The 23915-nt window shown below is 54.7% G+C and overlaps 2 protein-coding genes across 7 annotated transcripts in view; one reads left to right on the plus strand and one right to left on the minus strand.

Annotated features, from left to right (window-relative positions):
• Positions 1–13804, plus strand: part of LOC139233026 (low density lipoprotein receptor adapter protein 1-A) — a 17941-nt gene extending 4137 nt beyond the window's left edge. For 3 of the 4 annotated variants that reach the window (XM_070863539.1, XM_070863538.1, XM_070863537.1), the window contains exons 2-4: positions 7652–7857; positions 9553–9958; positions 12995–13804. In XM_070863539.1, coding sequence (XP_070719640.1) covers positions 7702–7857; positions 9553–9958; positions 12995–13200 — 768 coding nt within the window. In that variant the 5' untranslated portion in view covers positions 7652–7701 and the 3' untranslated portion in view covers positions 13201–13804. Of the gene's footprint in view, positions 1–3027; positions 3193–7651; positions 7858–9552; positions 9959–12994 lie in introns of those variants that run through there. The other variant, XM_070863535.1, reaches the window with a different exon arrangement.
• Positions 13805–19361: 5557 nt separating this feature from the next.
• LOC139233027 (uncharacterized) overlaps positions 19362–23915 on the minus strand; it is a 30912-nt gene continuing 26358 nt past the window's right edge. For all 3 annotated transcript variants that reach the window (XM_070863540.1, XM_070863542.1, XM_070863541.1), the window contains 2 exons: positions 23091–23288; positions 19362–19883 (listed from right to left, as the gene is read on the minus strand). In XM_070863540.1, the coding sequence (XP_070719641.1) occupies positions 19747–19883; positions 23091–23288 (335 nt within the window). In that variant the 3' untranslated portion in view covers positions 19362–19746. The remainder of the gene's footprint in view (positions 19884–23090; positions 23289–23915) is intronic.

A 23915-nucleotide genomic window follows, 5' to 3' on the forward strand; every position in this document is an offset into this window, starting at 1 on the left:
GCGCTTGCTTTGGGAGTCTCGTGTCTGGGCCATGCGGACAATGTGGCCCTGCCCAGCGGAGCTGGTCGAGTGTGGTCAGTGCTTCGATGCTGGGGATGTTGGCCTGGTCGAGGACGCTAACGTTGGTGCGTCTGTCCTCCCGGGGGATTTGTAGGATCTTGCGGAGACATCGTTGGTGGTATTTCTCCAGCGACTTGAGGTGTCTACTGTACATGGTCCATGTCTCTGAGCCATACAGGAGGGCGGGTATTACTACAGCTCTGTAGACCATGAGCTCGATGGTGGATTTGAGGGCCTGGTCTTCGAACACTCTTTTCCTCAGGCGACTGGAGGCTGCACTGGCGCACTGGAGGCGGTGTTGGATCTCGTCGTCGATGTCTGCTCTTGTTGATAGGTGGCTCCCGAGGTATGGGAAATGGTCCACATTGTCCAGGGCCGCGCCGTGGATCTTGATGACTGGGGAGCAGTGCTGTGCGGCGAGGACAGGCTGGGGGAGGACCTTTGTCTTACGGATATTTAGTGTAAGGCCCATGTTTTCGTACGCCTCGGTGAAGATATTGACGATGGCTTGAAGTTCAGACTCTGAATGTTTGCAGACGTAAGTGTCGTCCGCGTACTGTAGTTCGATGACAGAGAATGGGACAAGCGAGCCCCAGGGTGGGCAGAGGAAACGTTACAGGGACACCCTCAAAGCCTCCCTGATAAAGTGCAACATCCCCACCGACACCTGGGAGTCCCTGGCCAAAGACCAGTCCGCCCTCAGTGGAGGAAGTGCATCCGGGAGGGCGCTGAGCACCTCGAGTCTCGTCGCCAAGAGCGTGCAGAAACCAAGCGCAGGCAGTGGAAGGAGTGTGCGGCAAACCTGTCCCACCCTCCCCTTCCCTCAACCACTGTCTATCCCACCTGTGACAGGGACTGTGGTTCCCGTATTGGACTGTTCAGTCACCTGAGGACTCACTTGGAAAGAAAATTATATCTTACCAACAGTTAAAATAATTGATGTTCACCTTTGTCATTCTGGTTTACAAATCCCTCCATGGCCCTCGCCCCTCCCTATCTCTGTAACCTCCTCCAGCCCCACAACCCCCCCGAGATGTCTGCGCTCCTCTAATTCTGCCCTCCTGACCATCCCTGATTATAATCGCTCCACCATCGGTGGCCGTGCCTTCTGTTGCCTGGGCCCCAAGCTCTGGAACTCCCTCCCTAAACCTCTCCATCTCGCTCTCCTCCTTTAAGACGCTCTGTTATGTCCTAAGATGCTCTGATAATGACTCCAGAAGGCAAAGTATTGTACTTGAACTGTAGTGACCTTTGTCCATTTAGTATAACTCCAGTGAGGACACCACATGATGGACCTACTTTTATACCTGGGTACCTGTGGTGTACAGGTGACCCCTGGGCCTCCACCAGTTGCGCCCTCTGGTGGTGCCAGCATAGTGTATACAGTGTGAACCTTGTTGATGGTACCTCCGGTAAACAAGTCTCTATCTTATGCAACTATACAGTGACTACACAGAGAGTATATCTATAGTGTACATATATAACACGCCCCTTAATAACCGACCTCTTTCAACAAGCCTTTAGTCACCTGAGCTAATATCTCTCTATGCGGCTCGGGGTCAAATATTTGTTTGATAATCGCTCCTGGGCAGTGCCTTGGGAAGTCTTACTGCAGTTTTACAGGGGGTCCTTGTGCATGAAACTCTTTTTGGAGTTTATCTGAAAAACATAAAACATTAATCGGTGCCACCCGACCTGGATGACACACCAGACATTTACAAGGCCCCTTTTTTTTTTCTTTTTTGTGTTTTTTTTTGTGTTTTTCTTTTTTTGGGGTTTTTTTTTTTGGGCACTAAAATCACATTTTTTCCTCCAGTGCCCCCTATAAAAGGGGAGGGGGACACTAAAAGTACCGGAAATTAAAACAAATTAAACTTTAAAACGTAAAATCAAATTAAAATTTGGTTGCCGGGCTCCTTGTGCATGAATCCCAAAAGGTTAGTTTGCAGGTGCAGCAGGTAATCAGGAAGGCGAATGGAATGTTGGCCTTCATTGCGAGAGGGATGGAGTACAAAAGCAGGGAGGTCCTGCTGCAACTGTACAGGGTATTGGTGAGGCCGCACCTGGAGTACTGCGTGCAGTTTTGGTCACCTTACTTAAGGAAGGATATACTAGCTTTGGAGGGGGTACAGAGACGATTCACTAGGCTGATTCCGCAGATGAGGGGGTTACCTTATGATGATAGATTGAGTAGACTGTGTCTTTACTCGTTGGAGTTCAGAAGGATGAGGGATGATCTTATAGAAACATTTAAAATAATGAAAGGGATAGACAAGATAGAGGCAGAGAGGTTGTTTCCACTGGTCGGGGAGACTAGAACTAGGGGGCACAGCCTCAAAATACAGGGGGAACCAATTTAAAACCGAGTTGAGAAGGAATTTCTTCTCCCAGAGGGTTGTGAATCTGTGGAATTCTCTGCCCAAGGAAGCAGTTGAGGCTAGCTCATTGAATGTATTCAAGTCACAGAGAGATAGATTTTTAACCAATAAGGGAATTAAGGGTTACGGGGAGCGGGCGGGTAAGTGGAGCTGAGTCCACGGCCAGATCAGCCATGATCTTGTTGAATGGCGGAGCAGGCTCGAGGGGCTAGATGGCCTACTCCTGTTCCTAATTCTTATGTTCTTATGTTCTTATGCAGTAAAGTTGCTATATAAATGCAATGTTTAAAAAAATATAGATAATCATTTTGTTGGTTATAAAGCCAGGGTCTGATCACTGATCAAACACAGTAACTCCCAATTGAACAGGAATTAATGTGTCCAATAAAATGTCATGGTCTGATGAGTGAATGAAGCATCATGCTTTCAATCTTTTCCCTTTCGGTGATGTGGAAAGATTTATATCTGCAGTGCAACTATTCCCTGGGAAATTCGTATTTTTGACTTTGTCCATTGCAATGAGCAAGAGATTGCAGGCAGCCTGGTTCAAACCGGTTGCTCCGTTTAACATACTGTCAGCTACAGATAAGGGAGTATCTTCAAATTGCATTCTTAAACTGATCTGAAACACACTTGGAGATTAACGCAGTAAAACGTTCCTGACCGCTTCCCAGCAGCTATTATCGGACACAATTTGACACCGAGCCACAGAAGGAGATATTAGCGCAGGTGACCAGAAGCTTGGGTCATTGAGGTCAGTTTTAAGAAGCGTCTTGAAGGAGGAGAGAGAGGCGGAGAGGTTGAGGGAGGGAGTTCCAGAGCTTGGGGCCCAGGCAACAGAAGGCACGGCCACCGATGGTGGAGCGATTATAATCAGGGATGGTCAGGAGGGCAGAATTAGAGGGGCGCAGAGATCTCGGGGGGTTGTGGGGCTGGAGGAGATTACAGAGATAGGGAGGGGCGAGGGCCATGGAGGGATTTGTAAACAAGGATGGGACGTTTAAAATGGAGGCGTAAGGGAGCATGTCTGAACTGTTATACTCGAAATGCTAACCGGTTGTAGCAACGTTTAGATGTGACTTTTAGCTATGTTCATTATTTCATGCCCAGTGAGAGTTTTTGCCGCTAGGAAGCGTTTATTGGTGTCAGCCATGGATCAGTGCGTCGCTCTCTCATCTCGGAGTCAGAAAGTTGTGGGTTCAAATCCCACTCCAGGGACCTGAGCAGAAAATCCAGACCCACACTCCCAGTGCAGTACTGAGGGAGCGCCGCACTGTCGGAGGGGCAGTACTGAGGGAGCGCCGCACTGTCGGAGGGGCAGTACTGAGGGAGCCCCGCACTGTCGGAGGGGCAGTACTGAGGGAGCCCCGCACTGTCGGAGGGGCAGTACTGAGGGAGCCCCGCACTGTCGGAGGGGCAGTACTGAGGGAGCCCCGCACTGTCGGAGGGGCAGTGCTGAGTGAGCCCCGCACTGTCGGAGGGGCAGTACTGAGGGAGCCCCGCACTGTCGGAGAGGCAGTACTGAGGGAGCCCCGCACTGTCGGAGGGGCAGTACTGAGGGAGCCCCGCACTGTCGGAGGGGCAGTACTGAGGGAGCCCCGCACTGTCGGAGGGACAGTACTGAGGGAGTGCCGCACTGTCAGAGGGGCAGTACTGAGGGAGCCCCGCACTGTCGGAGGGGCAGTACTGAGGGAGCCCCGCACTGTCGGAGGGGCAGTACTGAGGGAGCCCCGCACTGTCGGAGGGGCAATGCTGAGGGAGCGCCGCACTGTCGGAGGGGCAGTACTGAGGGACCCCGCACTGTCGGAGGGGCAGTACTGAGGGACCCCGCACTGTCGGAGGGGCAGTACTGAGGGACCCCGCACTGTCGGAGGGGCAGTACTGAGGGAGCCCCGCACTGGCGGAGGGGCAGTACTGAGGGAGCGCCGCACTGTCGGAGGGGCAGTACTGAGGGAGTGCCGCACTGTCGGAGGGGCAGTACTGAGGGAGCGCCGCACTGTCGGAGGGGCAGTACTGAGGGAGCGCCGCACTGTCGGAGGGGCAGTACTGAGGGAGCGCCGCACTGTCGGAGGGGCAGTACTGAGGGAGCGCCGCACTGTCGGAGGGGCACTACTGAGGGAGCGCCGCACTGTCGGAGGGGCAGTACTGAGGGAGCGCCGCACTGTCGGAGGGGCAGTACTGAGGGAGCGCCGCACTGTCGGAGGGGCAGTACTGAGGGAGCGCCGCACTGTCGGAGGGGCAGTACTGAGGGAGCGCCGCACTGTCGGAGGGGCAGTACTGAGGGTGCCCCGCACTGTCGGAGGGGCAGTGCTGAGGGAGCGCCGCACTGTCGGAGGGGCAGTACTGAGGGAGCCCCGCACTGTCGGAGGGGCAATGCTGAGGGAGCGCCGCACTGTCGGAGGGGCAGTACTGAGGGAGCCCTGCACTGTCGGAGGGACAGTACTGAGGGAACCCTGCACTGTCGGAGGGGCGGTACTGAGGGAGCGCCGTACTGTCGGAGGGGCAGTACTGAGGGAGCCCTGCACTGTCGGAGGGGCGATACTGAGGAAGCCCTGCACTGTCGGAGGGGCAGTACTGAGGGAGTGCCGCACTGTCGGAGGGGCAGTACTGAGGGAGCCCCGCACTGTCGGAGGGGCGGTACTGAGGGAGCGCCGTACTGTCGGAGGTGCCGTCTTTCGGATGAGACGTTAAACCGAGGGCCCCATCTGCCCTCTCGGGTGGACGTAAACGATCCCAGTGGCCAGTATTGGGAGAAGAGCAGGGGGAGTTCTCCCCGGTGTCCTGTGGCCAATATTTACCCCTCAATCAACCTCACTGACAGCAGAGTACCTGGTCACAACCACATCATCTGTGGGAGCTTGCTGTGCGCGAAATTTGATGCCTAGCTGTCGGTCGATGGAAACTATCTTTGCGTCAGTGAGCGAGAGGCAGGGGAATGGAGAGGGTGGGAGGAGGGCGATGTCCCGTCTCAGTGGGCCTGAAACCCCAGCGGGCGTTTGTTGTTGCTATGGCGACGGCCCCCCTGGGTTTGGGCCTTCCTGTTGCCGATGCCGTTGCTAGGGAAAGGTTTATTTCCCTCTGCGCGGCTTGGGTAGAAGCCAGTTAATTATTTAGGATTTAATTAGTAGGCGGGTTGCCGTGGGATTAAATCTCGCTGGGCTGGGGAAGCGGGGTTTGCCGTGAACTCGGAAGGCCTCTGGTGTGCTTTTCGTCAGGCGTGTGTTTGGACGTTACGCTTGCCCGCTCAGCCACCGCGTGGATCCCAAGGCCTGTGAGACGATTAGTCACCGAGATGCGGAGGGCCACTTGGAACAGGGGGTTGAATTATTGCCGCGTTTGGTGAGGAGAGATCGCGGGCCTACCCCGGCCTAGGAGCAGGCCGAGATTACTTACCTTGGCGAGGCATAGTTTGCGGCACGGACCCAAGGCCGTTCGGCCCTGACCGGTCGGTCCCTGCCGGCTGTTTGCACCCACACCAGTCCCCTCCCCGGACACCCACCTCACGTTACTCCGCCTCACCCCGACGGGGCTTTATGGGTGAAGTCCTGCCTCTCCGCACTGTTGAACCCACATTACAACAGTGACTACACTTCACAAAGTGGCTGAACCGTGCTCGGGGGTGTTCCTGCGGTCGCGAAAGGCTCTGTGTAAAAGCCGCCTTCTGTTGCCTGGGCCCCGAGCTCTGGAACTCCCTCCCTAAATCTCTCCGCCTCTCTCTCCTCCTTCAAGACGCTCCTTAAAACCCACCTCTTTCACCCAGCTTTTGGTCACCTGCCCCTAATCTCTCCTTATGTGGCTCGGTGTCAAATATTTTGACTTATAACGCTCCTGTGAAGCACCCTGGGATGTTTCACTACATTAAAGGCGCTATATAAATACAAGTTGTTGTTGTATAGATGTAAGTCTTTGCGGAGTTAACACAGCCAGGTGAACTGATCGCTAGTTTCATCACCAAAGTTTTTTCTTAATATCCGTTTCTGGGATGTGGGCGTCGCTGGCCAAGGCCGGCATTTATTGCCCATCCCCCTAATTGCCCCTCGAGAAGATGGTGGTGAGCCCCCTTCTTGAACCGCTGCAGTCCGTGTGGTGAAGGTGCTCCCACAGTGCTGTTAGGGAGGGAGTTCCAGGATTGTGACCCAGCGACGATGAAGGAACGGCCGATATATTTCCAAGTCGGGATGGTGTGTGACTGGGAGGGGAACGTGGAGGTGGTGGTGTTCCCATGGGCCTGCTGCCCTTGTCCTTCTAGGCGGTAGAGGTCGCGGGTTTGGGAGGTGCTGCCGAAGAAGCCTTGGCGAGTTGCTGCAGTGCATCTTGTAGATGGTACACACTGCAGCCAGGGGGCGCCGGTGGTGGAGGGAGTGAGTGTTGAAGGTGGTGGAGGGAGTGAGTGTTGAAGGTGGTGGAGGGAGTGAGCGTTGAAGGTGGTGGAGGGAGTGAGTGTTGAAGGTGGGGGATGGGGGGCCTTGGCGTGTTCTGGTCATTATTAGTGTCAACCGTGACTCATTGGGCAATAATCTCTCTCTCTCTCTCTCGCCTCTGAGTCAGAAGGCCGTGCGTTCAAGTCCCACTCCAGGGACTCGAGCACTTAAATCTCGGCTGACATCCAGTGCAGTACTGAGGGAGCCCCGCACTGTCGGAGGGGCATTACTGAGGGAGCCTCGCACTGTCGGAGGGGCATTACTGAGGGAGCGCCGCACTGTCGGAGGGGCAGTACTGAGGGAGTGCCGCACTGTCGGAGGGGCAGTACTGAGGGAGTGCCGCACTGTCGGAGGGGCAGTACTGAGGGAGTGCCGCATTGTCGGAGGGGCAGTACTGAGGGAGCGCTGCATTGTCGGAGGGGCAGTACTGAGGGAGCGCTGCACTGTCGGAGGGGCAGTACTGAGGGAGCGCCGCACTGTTGGAGGGGCAGTACTGAGGGAGTGCCGCACTGTCGGAGGGGCAGTACTGAGGGAGTGCCGCACTGTCGTTGGGCAGTACTGACGGAGCCCCGCACTGTTGGAGGGGCAGTACTGAGGGAGTGAAAGGCGCTATAGAAATGCAAGTCCTGTCTGTGTTTCTCACTGTGCCTCTGGCGGGTGGAGTTGCTGTTCTGCCTTGTCCCTCTGCACCCTGGGCTGTGCGATGGACGCGCGGTAACATGGCGGGGGGAGGAAGGGCGGCTGGAGATCTCCGTCCTGAGATGCTTTCTTCCTTCACTCCCCGTCTCCTAGTACAACGGATCCAGCCGGAGGGGCGTGGCTCGAGGAGGGTCTCGGGGACCATGTCGCTCAATAACTTCCACTTCATCCACACCATCAGAAACTCGCCCGCCGTAATCCGTCGCAGGTTTAAGAAGGACAAGACCAAGAACCTGTCTCACGGGGACCCGCTCTTCAAGGTGCACTACATGGGCACGGAGAAAATCTACTCACTGCAGGTTAGAACTGAGATAGGAGCAGGAGTCGGCCATTCGGCCCCTCGAGCCTGCTCCGCCATTCAATACCATCATGGCTGATCTGATCCTGGACTCAGCTCCACTTCCCCGCCCGCTCCCCATAACCCTTCACTCCCTTATCACTCAAAAATCTGTCTATCTCCACCTTAAATATATTCAATGTCCCAGCCTCCACAGCTCTCTGGGGCAGAGAATTCCACAGATTTACAACCCTCTGAGAGAAGAAATTCCTCCTCATCTCAGTTTTAAATGGGCGGCCCCTTATTCTAAGATCATGCCCCCTAGTTCTAGTCTCCCCCATCGGTGGAAACATCCTCTCTGCATCCACCTTGTCAAGCCCCCTCATAATCTTATACGTTTCGCTAAGATCACCTCTCATTCTTCTGAATTCCAATGAGTAGAGGCCCAACCTCCTCAACCTTTCCTCATAAGTCAACCCCCTCATCCCCGGAATCAACCGAGTGAACCTTCTCTGAACTGCCTCCAAAGCAAGTATATCCTCTCGTAAATATGGAAATCAAAACTGCACGCAGTACTCCAGGTGTGGCCTCACCAATACCTTGTATAGCTGTAGCAAGACTTCCCTGCTTTTATACTCCATCCCCTTTGCAATAAAGGTCAAGATACCATTGACCTTCCTGATCACTTGCTGTACCTGCATACTAACCTTTTGTGTTTCATGCACAAGTACCCCCAGGTCCCGCTGTACTGCAGCACTTTGCAATCTTTCTCCATTTTAATAATAACTTGCTCTTTGATTTTTTTTCTGCCCCAGTGCATGACCTCACACTTTCCAACATTATACTCCATCTGCCAAATTTTTGCCCACTCACTGAGCCTGTCTATGTCCTTTTGCAGATTTTTTGTGTCCTCCTCACACATTGCTTTTCCTCCCATCTTTGTATCGTCAGCAAACTTGGCTACGTTACACTCAGTCCCTTCTTCCAAGTCATTAATATAGATTGTAAATAGTTGGGGTCCCAGCACTGATCCCTGCGGCACCCCACTAGTTACTGGTTACCAACCAGAGAATGAACCATTTATCCCGACTCTCTGTTTTCTGTTAGTTAGCCAATCCTCTATCCATGCTAATATATTACCCCCAACCCCGTGAACTTTTATCTTGTGCAGTAACCATTTTATGTGGCACCTTGTCAAATGCCTTCTGGAAATCTAAATACACCACATCCACTGGTTCCCCTTTATCCACCCTGTTCGTTACATCCTCAAAGAACTCCAGCAAATTTGTCAAACATGACTTCCCCTTCATAAATCCATGCTGACTCTGCCTGACTGAACTTTGCTTTTCCAAATGTCCTGCTGCTGCTTCTTTAATAAATGGACTCCAACATTTTCCCAACCAGATGTTCGGCGAACTGGTCTATAGTGTCCTGCCTCCTTTTTTAAATAGGGGCGTTACATTTGCAGTTTTCCAATCTGCCGGGACCTCCCCAGAATCCAGGGAATTTTGGTAAATTACAACCAATGCATCCACTATCCCTGCCGCTACTTCTCTGAAGACCCCAGGATGAATTTTATGGTGGCAGACACAAAGTTTTTGACGGCGTAAAATTTCCCGCAGGATGTTGCCTGACTGAGGGGTGGCCAAATTCCCCCCACTGCCCCCGTGCCACCCCCCCCTCACAGCTTGCTTTCCCGCCTATCCTTGCGTTGCAGGTGGAGCAGACTGCCGAGGTGGTGAACCGGCTGGTGGCCATGGAGCCGGCCGGCAAGCCCGGCAAGGAGCACGCGCTGGTCGTCAGGCCCCGCTACCTGGAGGTGAAGGAGATTGCCAGCGGCCGCCAGATCACCAAGACCTACCTGCATGACATCGCCTACTGCACGGCGGACCGGGGCCACAGCAACATCTTCCTGTACATCTGCAAGCGCCGGGGGCAACTCGAGTGCCGGGCCTTCCTGTGCAACCGGGCGGAGAAAGCCATGGCCATCACCGCCTGCCTGGCAAAGTCCTTCGAGGCCGCGTACAGCCAGTGGCACGAGACCTACGGTGACCGGGCTCTGTCGCTCCCCACCTCAGCTGCCGGCTCTGGGTCTGATGGTCCGCCCGGTCACACAGAGCAAGGTGAGTACACACCTCGACTCGCGTCGAATATACCAGCACAGAAAGAGCCCGTTCGGCCCAACCCGTCCGCAATGTATTTGCTTCACGGGTTCTTGGCTGACAGAATCCACAGCAACACATTTGCTATTAAGAACTAGTCGGTTTATTAGCAAAAGGTTTAACGATCACACGACACATTACCGGTTCATCCACCAGGCTCACAACCCCCTGCCCCATCCCCCGAACCCAACTGGTTGGGGTTTTATTGAGTCTTGTGAACATCACGTGACTGGCTAAGCCACTCCCACCTCAACAGCTCTACAACTATTTTAAATTATAACTTTAAATCAAGTACCCCCCCCTCGCCTTTTTTTTTTGTAATGGCACCAAAACCCACAAACTTCCTAATCAACTGGGAACGTTACCAAATGAAATAAAAATTCTGTTCAGACACCGCTACAACTATTTTAATGTAAAACTATAAATCAAGTGCCGCCCTACTAAAGGGGGACTAGAACCAACAGATTAACAAATTAAACTTTAAACGGTCAAATTAAAATTTGGTTGCCGGGGGTGATGATGCACTCCAGCTCCTCCGGCGCCCACCTCTCGCGGAAGGCCGCGAGCGTACCGGTGGACACCGCGTGCTCCATCTCCAGGGACACCCTGGCTCGGATGTACCCGCGGAAGAGAGGCAGGCAGTCGGGCTGAACGACCCCCTCGAACCGCCCGCTGCCTGGACCGGCTGATGGCCCCCTTGGCCAGGCCCGGGAGCAGTCCCACGAGGAGGCCCTCGGACCTACCCGCTCCCCTCCGCACAGGGTGTCCCAAAGATCAGGAGCGTGGGACTGAAGTGCAGCCAGAATTTGAGGAGCAGCCCCTTCAAGTGTTGGAAGAGGGGCTGCAACCTCACACACTGCACACACACGTGGAACAGGGACTCCTCGACATACTCAGAAACGCAGACATCACACAGTCCATTTATGCTCCACTCGAGTCTCCTCCCTCATTTCACCCGATCACCATATCCCTTCTCCCTCGTGTGTTTATCCGGCCTCCCCTTAAATACATCGGTACTATTCGCCTCAACTCCTCCCTGTGGCAGCGAGTTCCACATTCTCACCACTCTCTGGGTAAAGAAGTTTCTCCTGAATTCCCCGTTGGATTTCTGGGTGGCTTTTTTGTATCCGTTCCTGGGATGTGGCCCTCGCTGGCATGACCGGCATTGAGTGCCTGTCCCTAATCACCCTCGAGTGTCTCGCTGGGCCATTCCAGAGGGCAGTTCGGAGTCACCTATCGGCCAGACCGGGTAAGGGCGGCAGATTTCCTTCCCTGCAGGACATCAGTGAACCCGATGGGTTTTTACGACAACCCGGTAGTTTCAGGGTCACCATTACTGACACGGGCCTGTTATTTATTTAACGAACTGACTTTAAATTCCCCGGCTGCCGCAGTGGGATTGGAGCTTGGGTCTCTGGGTCATCAGTCCCGCCCTCTGGGTTACTGGTCCAGTGACATCACCACTGTGTGATCAAAGCACTTTACAGCCAATGAAGTACTTTTGAAGGGTAGTCACTGTTGTAATGTGGGAAACCCGGCAACAATTCACGCACAGCAAGCTCCCACACACGGCAATGTGTAATGACCTGGACCAATCATCTGATTTTGTTCTGTTGATTGACGGATCAATATTGGCCCCAGGACACACAGCGAATGGTTAGGATCTGGATTGCGCTGCCTGAGAGGGTGCTCAATCGCGGCTTTCAAAAGGGAATTGGATAAATACCTGAAGGAAAAGAATTAGCAGGGCTCTGGAGAAAGGGCGGGGGAGTGGGACTGGCTGAGAGGCTCTTGCAGAGAGCCGGCACAGGCTCAACAGCCTTCTGTGCTGGAACCGTTCCGTGATTCTATGTTCGCTCACCCATCACCCCCTGTGCTCACTACCCCGTGTCCTAACTCGCACCGAGTCCCGCTCACCCATCACCCGCTGTGCTCACTGCCCCGTGTCCTAACTCGCACCGAGTCCCGCTCACCCATCACCCCCTGTGCTCACTGCCCCGTGTCCTAACTCGCACCCAGTCCCGCTCACCCATCACCCCCTGTGCTCGGTGACCCGTGTCCTAACTCGCACCCAGTCCCGCGCACCCATCACCCCCTGTGCTCACTGCCCCGTGTCCTAACTCGCACCCAGTCCCGCTCACCCATCACCCCCTGTGCTCGGTGACCCGTGTCCTAACTCGCACCGAGTCCCGCTCACCCATCACCCCCTGTGCTCACTGCCCCGTGTCCTAACTCGGACCGAGTCCCGCTCACCCATCACCCCCTGTGCTCACTGCCCCGTGTCCTAACTCGCACTGAGTCCCACTCACCCATCACCCCCTGTGCTCACTGCCCCATGTCCTAACTTGCACCGAGTCCCGCTCACCCATCACCCCCCGTGCTCGCTGACCTACATTGGCTCCCGGTCCGGCAACGCCTCGATTTCAAAATTCTCATCCTTGTTTACAAATCCCTCCACAAACAACGATATGATAATGACCAGCCGTGGCTCAGTGAATAGCACTCTCGCCTCTGAGTGAGAAGGTTACAGCTTCCAGTCCCACTCCAGAGACTTGAGCACAAAAACCTAGGCTGACACTCCAAGTACTGAGGGAGCGCCGCACTGTCGGAGGTGCCGTCTTTTGGATGAGACGTTAAACCGAGGCCCCGTCTGCCCCCTCAGGTGGACGTAAAAGATCCCAGGGCACTATTTGGAAGAAGAGCAGGGGAGTTCTCTCCAGTGTCCTGGGGCCAATATTTATCCCTCAATCAACATCACTAAAACAGATTATCCGGGTCATTATCACATCGCTGTGTGTGGGAGCTTGCTGTGCGTGAATTGTTGCCGCGTTTCCCACATTACAACAGCGACTACACTCCAAAAAGTACTTCATCGGCTGTAAAGCGCTTTGGGACGTCCGGTGGTCGTGAAAGGCGCTATATAAATGCAAGTCTTTTTCTCTGATCCCCCCGGTCCCTCGCACTAACTGCTCCACACCCCGCTCTTGTTCCCCGTAGGGAGCGCGGAGGATGGGGAGTCGGGGCTGGGCCGGACCTCGGACAGCGATGAAGAGGCAGACGACCAGATGCATCGGGAGTTCCTGCAGCGGGCCATCTCGTTCCGCGCCCCCCACCGCCTGGACACGGGCTACCCCGACCTGGAGGAGCTGGCGAGGGAGTGCGCGGTGCAAGAGCTGGTCGGGGGGGAGCAGGAAGCAGACTGACCAGGCCCCCACGCCCCCCCCCCCTGCGTGTTTTGGGGTTTATTGTTTAGTTTGGGGGAGGGAACATCAAATGGACCGGCGGTCGAAACCTTCCAACCCGACCGACGAGACTTGTGGCAGTCGTTTCAAGAACACTTTTAAATGCAGGATTAAAGCTCCCCTCCCTCGCGAGAAGCTTTCAATCTATGAATATCAAGGTGGTCGCTTAAGTATATAACTCCGACACGTGACAAATGTGACCGCGATACCTTCAACACTCCAGCTCCAACGCTCCAACATGTTGCGGAGAATGGGTTCTCCTCCGCAAGAACTCCCTCTCCACGTCCTTTCAAGCTCGACCTTAAGCAAAGCGTTTGCCTTTATTGGCCGAGGCACCGAACACAAGAGCAGGGGGGTTCTGCTTGAAATGTACAAAACACTGGTTAGGCCACAGCTGGAGTACTGCGTGCAGTTCTGGTCACCGCATCACAGGAAGGATGTGATTGCACTGGAGAGGGTACAGAGGAGATTTACCAGGATGTTGCACTAGAGAGGGTGCAGAGGAGATTTACCAGGATGTTGCACTGGAGAAGGTACAGAGGAGATTTACCAGGATGTTGCACTAGAGAGGGTACAGAGGAGATTTACCAGGATGTTGCACTAGAGAGGGTACAGAGGAGATTTACCAGGATGTTGCACTAGAGAGGGTACAGAGGAGATTTACCAGGATGTTGCACTGGAGAGGGTACAGAGGAGATTTACCAGGATGTTGCACTGGAGAGGGTACAGAGGAGATTTACCAGGATGTTGCACTAGAGAGGGTACAGAGGGGATTTACCAGGATGTTGCCGGGACTGGAGAATTTTAGCGATGAGGAAAGATTGGATAGACTGGGGTTGTTTTCTTTGGAACAGAGGAGGCTGAGGGGAGACCTGATTGAGGTGTATAAAATGATGAGGGGCCTGGATAGAGTGGATAGGACGGACCTGTTTCCCTTAGCAGAGGGGTCAACAATCAGGTGGCATAGATTTAAAATAATTGGGGGGAGGTTTAGAGGGGATTTGAGGGGAAATGTCTTCACCCAGAGGGTGGTGGGGGTCTGGAACTCACTGCCTGAAAGGGTGGTAGAGGCAGAAACCCTCACCACATTTAAAAAGTACTTGGATGTGCACCTGAAGTGCCGTAACCCACAGGGCTACGGACCCAGAGCTGGAAAGTGGGATTAGGCTGGGTAGCTCTTTGTCGGCCGGTGCGGACACGATGGGCCGAATGGCCTCCTTCCGTGCTGTAAATTTCTCTGATTCTAGGAAGACACGGGTCACTGACTAAACTGAATGAGAGGGGATCTGATTGAAATGTGTAAAATTCTGGGGAGGGTTTGACAGGGTAGATGCCAAGAGGTTGATTCCCCCCCTGGCTGCAGAGTCTAGGACTTGGGGGGGGGGGGGGGTCTCAGTCTCAGGATAAAGGGGTCGGCCGTTTCGGACCGAGCTGAGGAGGAATCTCTTCACTCAGAGGGAGGTGAATCTCTGGAATTCTCTGCCTCAGAGGGCTGTGGAGGCTCAGTCGCTGAGTATATTCGAGGGAGGGATCAATAAGATTGTTTTCGGAGACCGAGGGAATCGAGGGATATGGGGATCGGGCGGGAAAGTGGAGTTGAGGTGGAAGATCAGCCGTGATCGTATTGAATGGCGGAGTGGGCTCGAGGGGCCGAATGGCCGACTCCTGCTCCTCTTTCTTATGCTGCAACTGTGCGTTACCGACAGTGAGCCTTGACTAGCTCCGGAGGGAGCCAGGGGCTCCGTGTCCCTCTCCCCCACCTCCTCAGTGACCCCCAGTTGCCCGTGGATTACCCTCCAGTGCCCTTGGACCCCAGCTGGAGGCTTTGCCAGTGTGGAGGGTCACTCCCTCCGACCAGAGAGTGACACCCTATCACGCACGTGCAAACAATGGCGGTCAGGTGGAGACCCTCTGGTCCACCCAGCCTGCACCACAAGATACCTTGCGTATCACAACACATACACTCCACCCACCCACTGAAAACAGGTTTGTGGAATAACGGGCGGGGTGCGATGTATTTCGGTTATCCTGCAGGGCTCTGTCTGTTTTCGATAACTTGACCATCTCTCAGGGAGAGGCCGATGTTTTGTGTTATCTGTCGAGTTTCCTGTTGTAGGAGGTCCCAGATAGTCGTTCCCTACCCACAGACGCCCAGTGCTTCCGCCTGGGTAACTGCACACACGCACGTTTGAGGCAGAACAAATTTGTGTCATTGCAATGTAATTTTTTTTTTAGCAGGACTGTTTTGTGACGTGAAAATATTTCCAATAAAAATTGAAATAGAGTTGTTGGTCTCGGGTAGAATTGCACAGTCTGATCCCATAGCCTCTCCCATCACCAAGACCGCCTATTTCCACCTCCGTAACAGCGCCCGTCTCCGCCCCCTGCCTCAGCTCATCCGCTGCTGAAACCCTCATCCACGTCTTTGTTACCTCCAGACTTGACTATTCCAACACACTCCTGGCTGGCCTCCCACATTCTACCCGACATAAACTAGAGGTGATCCAAAACTCGGCTGCCCCGTATCCTAACTCGCACTGAGTCCCCCTCACCCATCACCCCCTATGCTCACTGTCCCCGTGTCCTAACTCGCACCGAGTCCCGCACACCCATCACCCCCTATGCTCACTGTCCCCGTGTCCTAACTCGCACCGAGTCCCGCACACCCATCACCCCCTGTGCTCACTGCTCCGTGTCCTAACTCGCACCGAGTCTCGCTCACCCATTACCCCCTGTGATCACTGCTCCGTGTCCTAACTCACACCCACTCCCACTCACCCATCACCCCCCCGTGCTTGCTGCCCCGTGTCCTAACTCGCACCGAGTCTAGCTCACCCATTACCCCCTGTGCTCACTGACCCGTGTCCTAACTCGCACTGAGTCTCGCTCACCCATCACCCCCTGTGCTCACTGCCCTGTGTCCTAACACATACCCAGTCCCGCTCACCCATCACCCCCTGTGCTCACTGACTTACATCGGCTCCCGGTTAAGTAACGCCTCGATTTTAAAATTCTCATCCTTGTTTACAAATCCCTCCATGGCCCTCGCCCCTCCCTATCTCTGTAATCTCCTCCAGCCCCACAACCCCCCGAGATCTCTGTGCTCCTCTAATTCTGCCCTCCTGACCATCCCTGATTATAATCGCTCCACCATCGGTGGCCGTGCCTTCTGTTGCCTGGGCCCCAAGCTCTGGAACTCCCTCCCTAAACCTCTTCGCCTCTCTCTCCTCTAAGGCGCTCCCACCTGTTCTAATAATTTCTCCTTATGTGGCTCGGTGTCCAACGTTGTTTGATTTATGCTCCTGTGAAGCGCCTTGTGATGTTTTACCACGTTGAAGGCACGATATAAATGCAAGTTGTTATACCCGAGGACAATGTATGTCTTACATTCCGGGGTGATGTGTATCACTACTTTATTTCCTTTGAAAGTCCCGACGCCAGGTTGGAATAGTGAATCGAATTGTTGTAGGACTTGTGAGCACGAACTTCGCTCCACCGAGGACATTGTGTGAACATCCTCCCATTTCCAGTTCATCTCGGCTAACCAGCTCCTCCCCAACAGTGCGGGACCATTGCCCAGGACAATCCAGAGCGGCAGCCGATTCACTAACCCATTGTGTGTGACAGCCAACATTGCACTGCCTAGCACCGGAATGATTTCTTTAGTGTAAGTCCGTAATTGTGTCTCAACACGTGCTAATTTGGGTCGACTGGCTTTAAGTGGCCATAGCTTCTCAAAATGCCCATGAGTGACTGGCTGGCCCCAGTGTCCAGCTCCATGCGTACTGGGAGAACATTTAATAAAACCCTCATCATCATTGGTGGTGTTCTGGTGTATGAACTGTGAATATTTGCCACATGGACCCACTGAACCTCGGCATCCATCGATTTGCCCCAAAAGTCATCCTGCCTCAAAGAACCCTCTTCTGGTCCATCCGCCTCATATATTAGTCTGGTTGCAGACTTCCTGCACATTCGAGCTAAGTGGCCACTGAGATTGCAGATCCTGCAGACAAACTGTTGAAATCTGCAAGATCTGGCTCAGTGTTTTCCCCCACACCTCCAGCATGAGTTAAAGCTTCCATTGTTGGGGACAAATGGACTATGGCCAGGCATTCCGCGCTGACTCTCCCTTTGACTGCTCTTAAATACCCTATTAGTGGGTGTCAATGGCCCCATCCCGGGCCGCATTGTCCACTGTGATGGCGTGAATGTCCGTTCAGCCTGCCATTGTCTCTGTTGAAGTCCTACTCTGGGGTCTATTGCTGCCTGGGGAGTGTCGGACTGCCCCTGCCTGCCTGCGGGGCTCTGAGTCACATTGATGATGTTGACTCCCTGATCCATCGCCACGTTAGAGGCAGAATTGCGCGAGTATATTATTTTTGTCTCTTCCTCCCCCGCCATGAAAGTTTGAGCTATCAACGTCGTCGCTTCCAAGGTCAAATCCTTGGTCTCAATTAATTTGCGGAAAATTCCCACATGACCGATACCCTCGATAAAGAAGTCCCTTAGCATCTCCCCACTGCAGGCGTCTGTGAACTTACAGAGGCTGGCCAAACGCCGGAGGTCCACTACGAAGTCCGGTATGCTCTGTCCTTCACGATGTCGCTGGGTGTAGAATCTGTGTCGGGCCATGTGTATGCTACTCGCCGGTTTGAGGTGCTCCCCGATCAATTTGCTAAGTTCTTCAAAGGTTTTGTCTGCCGGCTTTTCAGGTGTTAGTAAGTCCTCCATGAGCGCGTATGTCTTTGGCCCGCAGCTGGTCAGGGGATGAGCCCGTCGCTTGTCGGCCGCTGCATCCCCCAGCCAGTCTTTCGTAACGAAGCTTTGCTGAAGCCTCTCGACAAAATCGTCCCAGTCTTCCCCGACACAGTACTGTTCCTCTGTGCTACCGGTGGCCATTCTCGTGGGCCGTGAATTCCCGTTTCTCGTCGCCAAGGTAAAGTCCTTACTCTACAGCATGAAACCACACGAGGCACATTCTGGGGACAAGGTTAACTCTTTATTCACAGGACTCCAAAGACTGCGTGGGACCTCCCTTTTTATACCTGTGTGATCAGGTAAGGAGTGTCTCCCACACGTTCACCCCCTGTGGTCAAGGTGTGCATCTAAGTTGAGTGTCTACAGTAATACAGTGGTGTTACATTGTGGTTACATACATGACAGGTGATACCTCATCGAACTTCCCCTCCTCCCTCGACCAGTGAGTGGTGAAGGACTGTTCTACAGCCCAGCTGATGCTCACAGTTCCAGCAAAAATCACCACATGGTGATCAGGGACAGGAACCCCGGATGATATTTCCCCTCCCCCCAAATCAAGACCACTGTCGCCCACGACTCAACTCAAAGGCCAGCTAACCGCGGACCTTCTGCACCGTGTTCGCTCAGCCCATGGTGTCAAGTCATCGCAGGACCTCATTCCTAATCACAAATGATGGTTTTAATTCATTAAACAGCTGAACAACATCAGATTTAACAAGATATCTCTCCCTCCATCTCCTCCACTCACTCAGTCCGTCTCCTCCCTCCATTTCTCAGTCTCTCCATCCACCCCTCCCCTCCCCTCACCCTCAGTCGCTCCTCCACCCCTCCCTCCCTCCCCTCACCCTCAGTCGCTCCTCTATCCCTCCCTCCCTCTCCTCACCCTCAGTCGCTCCTCCACCCTCCCCTCACTCTCAGTCGCTCCTCCACCCCTCTCTCCCTCCACCCTCAGTCGCTCCTCCACCCTTCCCTCCCTCCCCTCACCCTCAGTTGCTCCTCCACCCCTCCCTCCCTCTCCTCACCCTCAGTCGCTCCTCCACCCCTCCCTCCCTCTCCTCACCCTCAGTCGCTCCTCCACCCCTCCCTCCCTCCCCTCACCTCAGTCGCTCCTCCACCCCTCCCTCCCTCTCCTCACCCTCAGTCGCTCCTCCACCCCTCCCTCCCTCCCTCCCCTCACCCTCAGTCACTCCTCCATCCACCCTCCCTCCCCTCACCCTCAGTCGCTCCTCCATCCACCCTCCCTCCCTCCCCTCAGTCTCTCCTCCACCCCTCGCTCCCTCCCTCCTCCACCCCTCGCTCCCTCCCTCCTCCATCCATCTCTCCTCCATTCACCCTCCCTCCATCTCTCAGTGTCTCTCCTCCCTCCATCCACCCGTCTTTCCCCACCCATCGCCCTTCCCGCACTCTCTCTCATCGCTCTGTGTGCACAACATGAGCCTATATTGAATGATCTGTGTGACTATGTCGGCTCACCACCATTTTGCTCGTGCTCTGAAGCCCGGTCGGGCGGTGGAATAAAAAGCTCTATAGCTGGCCGGCTCCCTGCCCCCCTGCCTTACACTACGCACCAAAACTAACCCTCCACAACTTCAGCAAGTACCCATCGTGGCCCCTGGGCCTTATATACAAGCGACTCCCACTCCCCGACCCCTGACCCCTGACCCCGGCCCCTCCCTCTATCCCTATATTCTATGTGTCTACGCTAGCCTTGGCTGAGTTTGTGCCAGCGTTGGGTATGAACACCGGTCACTCTCCGTTGGATAAACTGCTGTCATTCCCGTATTCCTCCATCGCTTCCTCCTCCATCTCCCTCAGCTTCTGTCTCTGCATCTGCTGGAGAGCCTTGACGTGGAATCTGTTCAGAGTTTCCAGCTCCTGCAAAACTGAAAGACGGAAAAACAACAAAAAACAATGTCACATCTCCTGGGGATTAACGGGAAGCCCATGCAACTCCCACAGCAGCAACACAATAGACGCGGTTTGTTTATGTACGGGAGATGGGAGACAGCGTCACCTGCTGGCCAGTGTCAGCTCGGAGCTCAGGGGGCAGCACCCTCGCCTCGGGGTCCGAAGGTTGTGGGTTCAAGGCCCGCTCCAGGGACTTGAGCACATAATCCAGGCCGACACTCCCAGTGCAGTGCTGAGGGAGCCCCGCACTGTCAGAGGGACAGTGCTGAGGGAGCGCCGCACTGTCGGAGGGGCAGCACTGAGGGAGCGCCGCACTGTCGGAGGGGCAGTACTGAGGGAGCGCCGCACTGTCGGAGGGGCAGTACTGAGGGAGTGTTGCACTGTCGGAGGGGCAGTACTGAGGGAGCGCCGCACTGTCGGAGGGGCAGTACTGAGGGAGTGTTGCACTGGCGGAGGGGAAGTACTGAGGGAGTGCTGCACTGTCGGAGGGGCAGTACTGAGGGAGTGCCGCACTGTCGGAGGGGCAGTACTGAGGGAGTGCCACACTGTTGAAGGGGCAGTACTGAGGGAGCGCCGCACTGTTGGAGGGGCAGTACTGAGGGAGTGCCGCACTGTTGAAGGGGCAGTCCTCCAGGTGAGACGTTAAACCGAGGCCCCGTCTGCTCTCAGGTGGATCCCATGGCCACTATTTTGAAGAAGAGCAGGGGAGTTCTCCCCGGTGTCCTGGGGCCAATATTTATCCCTCAATCAACATAACAAAAAAACAGATTATTTGGTCATTATCACATCGCTGTGTGTGGGAGCTTGCTGTGCTTAAATTGGCGTTTCCCACATTACAACAGTGACTACACTCCAAAAGTACTTCATTGGCTGTAAAGCGCTTTGAGACGTCCGGATGGTTGTGAAAGGCGCTATATAAATGCAATGTCTTTCTTTCGCTATATCCTTTCCGCGGGGCGGGGGCCCAGAATGGAACGCGGTTTCAACATCACATGCGTGACCGAATATCGCGTCGGAAGGAGGTACGTGAACACAGACGATTGTTTAAATGATCGAGCAGGCGATGTCCCATGGCTTTGCCCACAGTAAGCCGGGGTGAGAGAGATTTGCCTTTTGTGATGCTGTGCCGTCTCACTGCTCCCCTCTGGTGGTCGGGCTTTGCGTCTGCAGGCGTGCAGGCTCTGACATCACGTTCCAACACAAAAGCACACAACATGCATAAAAAAGAAGTTGCACTTTATACGAAGCAATTTGCAACCTCGGGGACCCCCCCAAAACACCTTACAGCCAACGGAGCACGTCATGGGGTGCAGTCACCGTTGTAATGTGGAAAACGCGGCAGCCAATTCACCGCACAGCAAGATCCCACACACAGCAATGTGATAATGGCCTGATAATCTATTGTTAGTGATGTTGGTTTTAACATCTTTAACAATTTACAGCCCAGAAAGAAGCCATTGGGCCCCACCGCTCCGTGTCGGGGTTTATGCTCCACACCAGCCCCCTCCCACCCCTCTCCATCTCACCCCATCACCAGATCCTTCTGTTCCTTCCTCCCTCATGTGTTTTGCCTCAAATATAGGAGGAGAGAGAGGCGGAGAGGTTTAGGGAGGGAGTTCCAGAGCTTGGGGCCCAGGCAACAGAAGGCACGGCCACCGATGGTGGAGCGATTATAATCGGGGATGGTCAGGAGGGCAGAATTAGAGGAGCGCAGAGATCTCGGGGGGTTGTGGGGCTGGAGGAGATTACAGAGATAGGGAGGAGCGAGGGCCATGGAGGGATTTGTAAACAAGGATGAGAATTTTGAAATGGAGGCGTTGCTTAACCGGGAGCCAATGTAGGTCAGTGAGCACAGGGGGTGATGGGTGAGCGGGACTGGGTGCGAGTTAGGACACGGGGCAGTGAGCACAGGGGGTGATGGGTGAGTGGGACTCGGTGCGAGTTAGGACACGGGGCAGTGAGCACAGGGGGTGATGGGTGAGCGGGACTGGGTGCGAGTTAGGACACGGGGCAGTGAGCACAGGGGGTGATGGGTGAGCGGGACTGGGTGCGAGTTAGGACACGAGGCAGTGAGCACAGGTGGTGATGGGTGAGCGGGACTGGGTGCGAGTTAGGACACGGGGCAGTGAGCACAGGGGGTGATGGGTGAGCCGGACTCGGTGCGAGTTAGGACACGGGGCAGCGAGCACAGGGGGTGATGGGTGAGCCGGACTGGGTGCGAGTTGGGACACGGGGCAGTGAGCACAGGGGGTGATGGGTGAGCCGGACTGGGTGCGAGTTAGGACACGGGGCAGTGAGCACAGGGGGTGATGGGTGAGCCGGACTCGGTGCGAGTTAGGACACGGGGCAGCCGAGTTTTGGATCACCTCTAGTAGAATGTGGTGACACCGACACACTTACATCGACAACGAGATTCAGCACCACCTCCAGTGCACCAGTGCAGCCTTCGGCCGCCTGAGGAAAAGAGTGTTTGAAGACCAGGCCCTCAAATCCACCACCAAGCTCATGGTCTACAGGGCTTTAGTGATACCCGCCCTCCTGTATGGCTCAGAGACATGGACCATGTACAGTAGACACCTCAAGTCGCTGGAGAAATACCACCAACGATGTCTCCGCAAGATCCTGCAAATCCCCTGGGAGGACAGACGCACCAACGTTAGCGTCCTCGACCAGGCCAACATACCCAGCATCGAAGCACTGACCACACTCGACCAGCTCCGCTGGGCAGGGCCACATTGTCCGCATGCCCCAGACACGAGACTCCCAAAGCAAGCGCTCTACTCGGAACTCCTTCACGGCAAACGAGCCAAAGGTGGGCAGAGGAAACGTTACAAGGGACCACCCTCAAAGCCTCCCTGATAAAGTGCAATATCCCCACCGACACTTGGGGAGTCCCTGGCCAAAGACCAGACCGCCCTAAGTGGAGGAAGTGCATCCAGGAGGGCGCTGAGCACCTCGAGTCTCGTCGCCGAGAGCATGCAGAAACCAAGCGCAGGCAGCGGAAGGAGCGTGCGGCAAACCAGTCCCACCCTCCCCTTCCCTCAACCAGTGTCTGTCCCACCTGTGACAGGGTCTGTGGCTCCTGTATTGGTCACCTGAGAACTCATGTTAAGAGTGGAAGCAAGTCTTCCTCGATTCCGAGGGGCTGCGTAAGACAGAGAAGAGGAGGAGAAGGGTCTTGCCTTTGATGTAATAGGGCCTGTCGCGGTTTCCGTAGATCACAATCCTTTGCAGAAAGTTGGCCATGGCTCCCGATGCCAGAAACCTCTCGATCAACGGCAGGGACTTGAAGTATCGCATGTCCAGGGTGAACGGATTGGGTGGAGGAGGCCAGGTGCAGACTTTCACCAGTTCGGCCACGATCTCCCAGATCAGTACATCTGCGGAGAGACAGAATGTGAGAACAGCGACGAGAGGGAGCAGGGGGTCGGGGAGCAGGAACTACGGCAAGGGGATGGGGACATTGGAAAAAGCAGTGCAATGACTTAAGGACTTAAAATATCTGACTACAATTATACAGGGCCCTGGTGAGACCACACCTGGAGTATTGTGCACAGTTTGGGTCTCCTTACCTAAGGAAGGATATACTTGTCATAGAGGGAGTGCTGCGAAGGTTCACCAGACTGATTCCTGGGATGGGGGGGATTGTCCTATGAGGAGAGATTGAGCAGACTGGGCCAATGTTCTCTAGAGTTTAGAAGAATGAGAGGTGATCTCATTGAAACATACACAATTCTTACAGAGCTTGACAGGGTAGATGCAGGGAGGATGTTTCCCCCCGGGCTGGGGAGTCTAGAACCAGGGGTCACAGTCTCAGGATAAGGGGTCGGCCATTTAGGACTGAGATGAGGAGAAACTTCTTCACTCAGAGGGTGGTGAATCTTTGGAATTCTCTGCCCCAGAGGGCTGTGGAGACTCAGTCGTTGAGTATATTCAAGACAGAGATCGCAAGATTTTTGGGAATCGAGGGAAATGGGGATCGGGCGGGAAAGTGGAGTTGAGATCGA

Source organism: Pristiophorus japonicus, chromosome 20, assembly GCF_044704955.1.
Source record: "Pristiophorus japonicus isolate sPriJap1 chromosome 20, sPriJap1.hap1, whole genome shotgun sequence".
Taxonomy (NCBI): domain Eukaryota; kingdom Metazoa; phylum Chordata; class Chondrichthyes; family Pristiophoridae; genus Pristiophorus; species Pristiophorus japonicus.